Source organism: Phoenix dactylifera, chromosome 7 (genome assembly GCF_051530095.1).
Source record: "Phoenix dactylifera cultivar Ajwa chromosome 7, Ajwa_hap1_PhDact_Kaust_v1.1, whole genome shotgun sequence".
NCBI lineage: Eukaryota > Viridiplantae > Streptophyta > Magnoliopsida > Arecales > Arecaceae > Phoenix > Phoenix dactylifera.
The window spans coordinates 168,566-179,457 of record NC_143196.1 but is presented as its reverse complement, the minus strand read 5'-3'; the positions used below and the strand labels follow the sequence as shown (position 1 = coordinate 179,457).

At 37.7% G+C, this 10,892-nt stretch overlaps 1 protein-coding gene across 1 annotated transcript; it reads right to left on the bottom strand.

The window, feature by feature from the left end:
* Positions 1-2,533: 2,533 nt before the first annotated feature.
* On the bottom strand, positions 2,534-10,413 carry LOC103707543 (uncharacterized). Its single transcript, XM_008792074.4, has 5 exons — positions 9,926-10,413; positions 8,679-8,915; positions 7,469-7,552; positions 3,655-3,784; positions 2,534-3,453 (listed from the first exon to the last, which is right to left on the bottom strand). The coding sequence occupies exons 1-5, from the start codon at positions 10,255-10,257 to the stop codon at positions 2,833-2,835; spliced, it is 1,404 nt and encodes a 467-aa protein (XP_008790296.1). The 5' UTR covers positions 10,258-10,413; the 3' UTR covers positions 2,534-2,832.
* Positions 10,414-10,892: the final 479 nt, after the last annotated feature.

Here is a 10,892-nt window from a genome sequence, read left to right as displayed (position 1 = left end):
TGCTATATTCACCATCAATCTCCATGCGGTATTTCACTAATTTGTAGAGAAATAAAAACACAAAAACAACAATAGTACTAAACAAGCTCTTGGATTTGGTAACATTTGCACCCATGAGAATAATGTAGAATGGTGTTGGCAATATAACATTAGCAGAATTATGTAAAATCAACAAATATAATTTAGTAATAAACATTAAGCCTATCACCAAAGTAATATGAAGAATCTTGTTATGACATGAGAAAGTCCAGCAAAAGTTGGGATGAAGGGAGAATTCAAACACAAGTCACCAAGTATCTAACCCCTAATAACTTTACGATACTGATTGACATTCTCATTTAAGTTAAAATATTTCATATTATACTTTTATGAAGTTTTAAAAGTATATAAAAGATTGTAATAGTCTTCATTGGGTTCAAGTTTATGCATGGTACAAAAATTTTCATGTTGATAATTATTCACACCAATAATAACCATTAATTTTGGTATTTTTGTATAGCTTAGTTACAAATTGTCATACTTAATAGAATCATCTTGCATTACTAACGATGAAGCTTGTTTGACATGTGAGGTCGATCAAGCAGGTAAACTTTCCCATCTGAGTTTTGCCATGAGAATGAAAAAAGTGACCCTTCAAATGATCTAATTTATATAAATCCCAAATTAAATTATAAACATACATGCACGCGCGCCCGCGCGCCCGCACACACACACACACACACATATATATATATATATATATATATATATATATATATATATATTGGTAAGCAAATCTAACTTGGTTTATCCTTTGTAAATTGACTATATTCAGCATGCGTACAAGTAATGAACAGATGGGAGGACTGATCAGCATTCTAAATACAACTCACAGAAATTATTTCAGCCAATGCGGAAATGGGGTAGAACTATTTGTGGTTCGTTTGTAGATAATTGGTAATTTTATAGCTTTAAGAGTGGACAAATAATATAGGTAAGCTAAAATGTTGGTAGTTGGTAAGCATTCTAAATACAACTCGCAGAATTATTTCAGCCAATGCGGGAGTGGTGTAGAACTATTTGTGGTTCGATTGTAGACAATTGGTAATTTTATAGCTTTACGAGTGGGCAAATAATATAGATAAGCTAAAATGTTGGTAGTTGGTAGTGATATTATGCCACTTGGATTCTCATGTTAAATTATCAGGACAGAAGGCCCTGGCACACGATAAGGTGATCTGATGTTTTTGGCTCCAAACACAAAAACTTCTAAGGCTTCGTAAATCTAGCCCTGGCACACGATAAGGTGATCTGATGTTTTTGGCTCCAAACACAAAAACTTCTAAGGCTTCGTAAATCTAACCCTCTTAAAATTTCATAGTGGCAATGTATTAACATGCTGTGTTTTTCAACCTAACAAATAAAATAGAAATAATTAAAGTATGTATGAGGCTAGTTTTTGCTCACGTGGAAAGCTTGACTTGATTGAACTTTGGACTCTAACCCAGCTTGCTAGTTTTTGAGAAATATGGCGGGGACGCCACCAGCAGCTTTGAAATCTGCACCTCGTTCACGTGGAGAGGGATGCCATACAGCTGAGCCAAGGTGGTTTGGGACCCAGCATGGTAGTTATGATTAGTATCATGCTCAAGCCCAGATTGAACATTTAACCAAGCCATCTGATTCTGGGAAAGTTAAGTCAAGCAAGCTTGAGCACCAAATAAACTGCTCTAGCCCATCTCCATTGGTATTAAGCCCAGCATAAGATTGCTCGATAGTAACTATCGAGCTCCTCATGTAAATCTCATCTAAAACTTCATCATTAACCAGTATAATCTCATTTCCAACATATCTTATTGGAGCAAGTTCTTTGACCTATAGATTTTATACACAATTAAAGATGCTATGCAATGCCTATTTAAACAGGAGCTGCCATTGTTCCTAGTATGAACTCTTGAAGACCCTTCACTTCCTGGTTACTTGAAGACAAAAAACATACCTGCACAATTTCATGCATCAGTAGTGCCTCCCAGAGATTATGAGTATGGTAGGATTGCTGGCTGACTACATATGGAAAAATAGGTGGGCAGAAGCACCTGCTCCGTTACCAAAAATATCACAACCATATACCTGATTACAATCAACAAGCCTTGCTGTTTCAGTCTATTTAATGAAGCACATTGAACTGAACTGACAAAAAAAAAAAACCAAAACTTGGATTAATACCTGCATAAGGAGTACAAAGCACTCATGTTGCTTGGGTAAAGCTGATAAAAACCTGCAAATACCGATGTCATCCTAGAATCCACTTAGCATTGACTGAGGCAACCCAAGGGTGCAGATCTATAAATGCAGTAAAACGAATGAACAAACAAAAAAAGAACTACGATTTATACCTGCGTGAGGAGTACAAAGCACTCATGATGCTTGGGTAAAGTTGAAAACCTGCAAATACCAATATCATCCTAGAATCCACTTAGCATTAGCTGAGGCAAACCCAAGGGTTCAGATCTATAACTGCAGTACCATGATGGCACAACAAAAGAATGAAATAATCAGTAATCAGATCATAGAAACCAAACTTTGTAATTTCACCAACCATGCTTAGTTCACAAAATGCAGTCAACCGACAAAATGGTGATTTTCCCTGCATCCAAATGCATTCAACCAACAAAATGGCCAAAAATGAGGCCATCAGTCAAGCCCCAAAACCTAAAATTCTTTCAACTACGAGAAACAAACACCCTTTACAAAATGAGCTGGCTTTCAGACATCATTAAATGACTTTAAACATGAGCTATTTAGTTAAGCATTCCTTTTCCTGTCAAAGAAGTATGAGAAAAGAAAACATCTTCATGGCTTGTCAGGGCGCTTCCTTAGTCTGCCAGCAATACAGTCAGGGCTTGCTTTCACAAATGCAGCTGGCTCCTTTGCCTTGTTATTCTTGCTTCTAAGCTTCGTAACACTTTCCACAGCAATATTGCCTACAGTACGCAGATCTGAAGCATTCAATTGACTATTCTCCCTGAAGTCATTACTGTTCTGTTCATGAGGTTCCAACTTTACACCATCCTCCAAGGACCTTTTGGGATGGGATGAGTCTTTTGCATTGGTAAGGAGCATTAACTTTTCTGGAGATTCTTCCTGGGCATATTCTGAGTCCTCTGCCTCCTTACTCTTGCTTCTAAGCTTTATGACATTTTCCTCTTCAATATTGCTAACAATATGCATTTCTGAACTATCCAGTCCCCCATTCTCACTGCAGTCATTGCCGTTCTTTCCATAGGACACCAACTTCATGCCATCCTGTAAATCCAGGGGCTTTTCCAGATGGGGTGAGTCTTCTGCATCAGCAAATTGTGGTGAATTTCTCAAAGGCACTAGCTGGGCAGATTCTGAGTCCCACGAGTCTGTTTGTGACCTTCGAGTTTGAATAAGATAATGTGCTACTGACTTGAACCCCAGTTCTGAGACCTGCATAAAAAATATCAGGAATGATAATTAAGGTAATGCCGACAACTCACACGCTAAAGCATTTGAACATATTTGGAAATATCAGATTATAGAACTGGATCACATGACACAGTATAGAAAATTGGAATGACAATTGCTAGTGCCTTCATTTTGAACCCTAGAAGCCTTAGGAAATATTGAAAGAGAAACATCAACTTTTACTTTCTTGTAGAGAGGGCCAGTGGGAGCCCATCCCTTCTTGATTCGGCAGAGGCTGCAGTTGCAAATTCCACGACAGACTGGACATAGCCATTTGGGATTCTTGTTAACTTCCAGGACATGCTCACCATATCTGCATTTTTATGAACATAAGCAATGATGGTTGATGATATGAATAGGTTTATTTTTACTAAGTGAGATAAAATCACAGTGGAACACTATGGTGGCTTACTGTCACTGACATAGAAAGTATCTCACTTGAAGCCTAAATTAGGCCTACCTCATACTTCTGAAAGTGACTGCAAGCTCAGTATTACAAATTTGAATTTGGATCTACTTAGATTGTGACACAACTTATATGTTGGCAGGGTCTTCAAGAACCAGATCTCTTCATGTCAATATGGTGCATAATGAGCTCATTTTCTTGCTTAGACAGATGACAGATTTCTTGAGAAGAGAGAATGTACGAATTGACATGGACATCCACATGGAGTACCATTCGAAGTATATGGTGGGCACAGAAAAAAAAGGCTTCAACATACACCATCAGAGATGGGTCTGGGAGACAAGAACTAGTGAAGTTCAGTGAGATCTACAATTGGTGGGCCTAAAAGAAAAAGTGCCCACGTGCTCTTATAGATTAGACATCTCATTAATTAAACAATCATGTTACCCATGGAATGCCAAACCATACTGTACCATCTAGTTCAGATGGTACTTAACAGTATCAGGCCTGAACCGGGGCAATTCGGTCTCTCGGTTCAGTAAATGCACTAAGCTAGCGCAAACCTTCTAATATAGGGCTGAACCGTCCGGAACTGCTTGGTTCCAAGCAGTTTGAGGGCTGAACTAGCCTAATAACCTTTAAAACTTGCCCCACCCGTCTGATTCCACTCTAGAATTCCCACTCACCTTGCATAAGCTCTCCATTGCTCATGATCCTTTGTTGTTATTTTTTTTAAAGCTTTTCACCGCCACTGTTGTTGATGCCAACAACGAAACCGACATCGATGATGGATGATGCCAGTTATCTATCGGTAGTCCTCTCTCTCTCTCTCTGCCCCCCCTCTCTCCTTCTTTCTTTCTCCTTTTCTCTCCCTTCCCTCTCCCTCTCCCTCCACCTGGTTCTGGTATGCTCTAGCTTGGTACGGAATCATACTAGAAGCACACCACATTGTTGGACATCTGTACCATCCCTGCTACTGGTACAACAAACCTTGATGCTAACATCTAGTAATTTTAAGAGCGATAGGTTTCATCAGATGCATTAAGTTGCAAACTTCTTGAAATTATGAACAATATGGAGAAACTATAATTAGCAAATGAGGGAGTTTCACTAGCTAAAATCAGCATGTTGTTGTGAAGTAGTAAGAGCAAATTGAGTACTCACAACTTGCTCCCAGCATCACTTGATAACCCCAAAAGGTAAACAAAGACTACATTCTTAACAAATTGTAGGAGAGAAAGAATGGAACCTGAAAGTGGATCAAGTAAATGAGGAGTGGATACTTTGAATTATCAAAAATGGAGCTAAATATGAGCTTGGATCATCATAAGGAAAGTGGCACCGATAGCACTGAGATTACCACTAAGAATGTGCTTGGCATGTCAAGGTACATCCATGTCTAAAAAGAGTTGGCAATTGAAGGCAGAAGTTGATCGGACAATCAATTGAAAATGGTGCAGACTAGAAATTGAAAGCTTGAAAATTTGTGCTCCTAAAAACAAAAATATCCATAGGGAGGTGTGAAAGCTAGTTACTATGATAAGATGTGCTTCATAGAACTTTACATGCTATGCTCCAAAGAGGGTGAGGAGGCTATTTATTGTTTAAGACTGCTCTAAAACGAGAAAATGTAGTACACATGTCGCATTGGATGCACAAGAAATGGAAAAGATTGAATATTATTAAAAAATAGTTTAGATGGTGAAAAGATGAAGAGAACTTTACATTTCAAAATGTTGTTAAATGAAGAAATAGTATGAACCATGGAATTAAAGAAAGGACCATTCATAGAATTGACCAAATAAGAGAGGAACGTACAAGCACTCCTTGGAACGATGATATTACAGTCGAAATATGAAATATAATTAATATTTTCACTTGCTTAACTGGTGTATATAATTTAAATTTTGAAGAGCAGCCGAATGCCAGATGATACGAAGATCAACAATTCAACATAATCGTATGGACAAGGTTTGCCGTCTCGATACCAGATCCCATATCAGTATCATCCTATTATAATATCGGTATGTGGTACGGTACGGGGCGGCGAGGCGCATCGAGTGTCGATATAATACAAGACTCCATACTGGTTCCATACAAGTATGGTACGGTACGTACGGTACGGAAAGCTATAAGTACGGATATATAGAACCGTAAAAAAGAACAAAGTTGCATATATTACTGTATAATAAAAGTAACGAATTGTATTATAGAGCTATGGAAAATGGTAGAAGAACAAAATATGAGAGAAATAAATATTTTAGAAACCATTTTGGCTTAATATCAAGTAAGTGAACTAATGAGAACTTTTCCTTGCTCAATCATTTATAAAAAATAGTGAAAATTGAGATCCTACCCATGGTTTATATCGATGTTGGAAACTCAAAAAAGAGCTTATTGGATGATGAGAGATGTACAACACAAATGGGCACATAAAAAATCTAAAAGTTTTGGTTGAGGAAGCATCTAAATTGCTCATTACGAAAAAAGACTTTGTGGGAACAATTATCTCTGGTTGTAGGTTACATGCAAGCTCCTTTTGATTTCAACTGCTGGTCAGTCTAACTGCTGAAAGTTAAAAAGAGAATGTGTGCAATTTTAGTGAGAACAAGGAAGGATTTACTCATACAGTTGGGTTTAAGGGATAAAATATTTCACAGAGAAACCACAATATGATGCTGTCTTGAATTATTGTCCAGAAAGGAAAGGGCGATAAATGTGTTGTCAATGTAATTAAAATAGGATCCGTTAATTGGAGATCCACCTTTTGGAAGGTCTTGTGATCATTACAAAAATTATAACACTTGTACTTGTTTTCTTGCTTGCATTTGATTGTTTCCAATAACATGAAGGAAAATTTTATGAGATAGTTAAATTATGTATGGTACCAAAGATAAACCCAACAAGGAGGGTCTTCTTGAGTAGTTGTTGAAGGTCAAAGTTAGAGTTCAAGAAGACTTTGATGGTAAGATAATGTAATAAAATGTGAAGACTTTTTCCGTTTTAAGGACTAGGACAATGTACATATGGTTGAGTAGATTTTGTATAATCAACCCTTTAAAAATTAAAAATGCATATTGCTTATGTAGGTGTAATTTGATGAGACAAGAAAAGAGTGACAATTTGCAAAAAGGGGATTTTTCACTTGGCACATTATTACTTGTCACTGCAATGGACCAATTTGCAATTCTGCAATAAATACTTCTTCAAGTTTCAATAATTGAAAAGTTCTGGGTAAGACCAGCATTCTGATAAAAAGCAGAGCAAAGTTCAACATCATGTCTTACTTGAGTAAATACAAAAATATACTGTTAGAAAATAGAAAAAGAAAGCAAGATACAAAGAAACATCTATATATTTGATAAGATGCAAACCTCAAATAAACCAAGAACTGTCAGAGATTTTAATGAAATTTAGATGGAAATCAACTATAATGTTAGCAAAAGAGTTTTTGTATCAACTTAGAGAAATTTGCGATAATACAAATATTGGTGGAGGTTGTCACTTGCTTTTACAAAATAACCACTTCCATATGTACCCAGTAGAAAACTAGTTCTATCTTCTTATGGTTAGAACACTAAAAATATGCACCTCATGTAAAGACAATCTCCACAAAACTGTCCCTGGACCAGCTTGCACTTGCTGCAGTGTGTACGATAACCAAGAGTTTTTTGTCTGCATAAAAGTGATACACAAATGAAGAAAAGCAACATTTAGTACTTTGGTACACAGGAGAAAGTGAAAGAAATGACAGATACAGAGTGTCAAACTATGTATCTAGTCATAAAATAGAAACATACAGATATTATTAAGTCATGAAATATAATAACATCCATTTTTAATAAATTAAATATTAATTTGTTGCTCGAAGTAGGAATAAGTGCATAAACTTATGCACTCTCGCTTGCTTCTCACTCGCCTACAAAAACAATACTAGACTCGACTGCCTCACCTGCCTCCATCTTATATATAGCCAAGCATAACAAACCGGTCCTAGCCCATAGTTTGCAGTTGTCATCCAGCTGGGAAGATTTATACCACAGGAGGTGTTTCCCAAGTGTCTGGCTGGGTAAAAAAAAATAAAATATCCAAGCATCTCCTGGAGCCATTTATCTTGTTCACTGTTTCCTAGTTAATGGTGGATAATGAAGATGTGGTTCCTTACATTCCAAATGTGAATATTTCTAAAATATATTGGGGGCAAAATAAGCTGATTAGACTCTGGTTTTAGAGCCAGCACAAATACCATTAGCTATGAAACTCCAAGCTATATAATTGCTGCATCATGTTATGATGAATGATGATAACTGCTATTTTAAATTCAAAGAGAAAATTCTCTCTCTTGAGATCCTCCTTTCATGGTGGATTCCACATGGGTGAGAGTGCTTATCTGGAAACTCAGTTGACTACCTCCTCTCGTCTCCATTCTCTGGTGTCAACAACTGAGATGATTATGCACCAGACTAGGCACATTTCTTATTTGGTGCGAGGTCCTACTCTTAATGTGGCTTCTCACTAATGACAGTGAATTCTGAGCAAATCTCAATCAGCATTTCCAGTTAGAATTTATCACTTAAACAATCATTTTGCAAGCTCAATTATCTAATATCTCTGTTAGCTAGCAGTAAAATACAAATTAACAAGGAAAAAACAACAAATTATTCTAAAATGTAAATATGTTTAACAACGATTAGCTCATAAATTCCGCATCATGGAAAGAATGGTAAAAGTTAAACTTGCGACGATTCTCTCCAGTGCTATAAAGGAATTTAATCATAATTAACATATGCAAAAAGCTCACCTGCACTGATGACATGTCTTCCCCTTAATCTGATCATATATACGCCTTCCATCCTTGCCATATCCATCTACAAAGAGAGTCCAAGTTGTCTCACATGTACCTAACAGTTTCTCATGCTCATCTGCATAAACCTCTTCATTTGCACCTCTTTCAAGAAAAACTGACATATTTTTCACTAGATTCTCGTCCTTCTTTGTGTGGATCTCAGCATAGCTAACTGGAGCTATATTTTGCAACCTAAAATGTTTCAGGAACAAGGAAGGAAGAAAAGTTTTCCATTAATGTTCAAGAAAAGAACCACAGACAGTGTTCCAAAAGATAATATCCAGCCAAAGGTAAGGCAGACAGCCTACTCCAGCATTACTACACAAAAAGCATAGAGACAAGCAGAAGATCATCAACCTCGATGAAGTACATGAATTTAGAGCCCTTCAGTTTCTCATAACTTATCCCTTTTTTCTATAAAAAAAAAAAATCTAATCCTGGTCAACCTCCACATAGCCAGAAAATACAAAAAATGCAAAGATGAATAAAAATAATTAAAACGAGGGAGAAGGAAAGCACGTGGTAAGCTAAAAGTAAGTAGTACAGATATCATCACGGAACCAGCAATGACCATTGTACTTTTATTTTTATACCAGGCAACTACTGTTTTCAAAACAGCTTCGCGGGCACCAGAATTAGGGGCTGCAAGCTACAAAGAAAAGTCGTCAGCAAATCGTCATCTCCTGCTAAGAAGCTAATCGGAGCTAACTTCTGTACAACAGAAGACTGGAACAAGCGACTAGCTAAACCATCATCTATATCACCAGAAGCCATGACTGTTCCTAATCTAGTTGCCGAGACCAGAAGAAGTTATTCATGAATGTCCTTAAAAAGAAAAAAAAGGGAATGTGAAAAATTCGAGACCAGACTGTAGAAAACGTTCATATCAACTGGAAACGGTACGGGTTGGAAAGAATGATGCCCAGACCAAGAAATGAAGGACGAAGACAATATGGAATATAAAAAAAAGGAAATAAAGGAAAAGGAAGGAAAGAAGAAATCAGAAGCAACAAGGGAGGGGACAACAATACTGGAAGCAAAACCCGTCCAGTGGTCCTAATTACAAGGGCTTTCCCACCGCGCCGGCGAGAGAGAAGCTCTTGCCATGCCCCTAACCAGTGGCAGGCAGACGGAATACGTACATATTTAGGGTGGTCGAGATGGGAAGGGCATGAGCAGAGAATGGTATGGTATTCATGTACCGAGAGGAGCGCCTGGTCGGAGCGAGGGGCTTGTCGAGGCCGGAGGAGGGTTGGGCCACCTTCCGTTGATGGTAGGGGCGCTTCGAGGGTTCGCTGGGGACGATCGGGTCGAGCTGGGACTTAAGTTGGAGGATTCCCAGCCTCTGCATCCTCTCCAGGTTCTCCTTTATCCTTTCCTCCCGGAACTTCTCGTATCCAGAGCCTCCCTCCGCCGCCAGGGGTGGAGGAGAAAGAGGAAGGGAGGGGCTCCGTCGCCGGGGCTCCCTCCCGCTCCTCTTCGCGGGGCTCGCCGGGACCTCCGCGGTCACGGCTCTCTTTCTGGTGGTCACCATTGCTCTTGCCTTACCCCAAGGAGAAGAAGACGCAAGGAAGGAGAGGAAGCAGGGAAAGAGGGAAGCGCCTTTGCTGCCGATCTTTCAAAACGTTTCCCCAGGGAACAAAGCAACTACACGGTACACCCCAGCCACCCACTGAGGTAACCGCGCGTCGGTCCGATGCGATAAAAAATGAGCATAATAATATAATTTTGTTCCTTTACTCATTTGCTTCGCCCGAAAAAAAATAATGCGGTAAAAAAATAAAAAATATTTTTTTATTGATGGGAGTTTTTTTTAAAAAAATAAAAAATAGTATTTTTATAAAAATAAAATTTTTATATTTTATAAAAAAATATATAGAAGACATGGAAAAGCCACTTTTCTATCGATTAGAAATTAGAGTCATTTTTTTTTTTCTAAAAGTACTCTTACCTCATCAAGTCTTTTTTGTGTTAAAGATAAAAAATATATTTCATAGGAAAGTATGAGATATTTTAGAAAAAGTAGATGCTCAACCAAACATAAGTCACTATTAGATATACTACTTTTCCATAATCAACCAAACATGCTAAAACTATATTTCCAGACATTTTATTTTTAGAAATGATCTTTTCAAAAAAAATATTGTAGTGAGGAAAATTTTTTTCCAC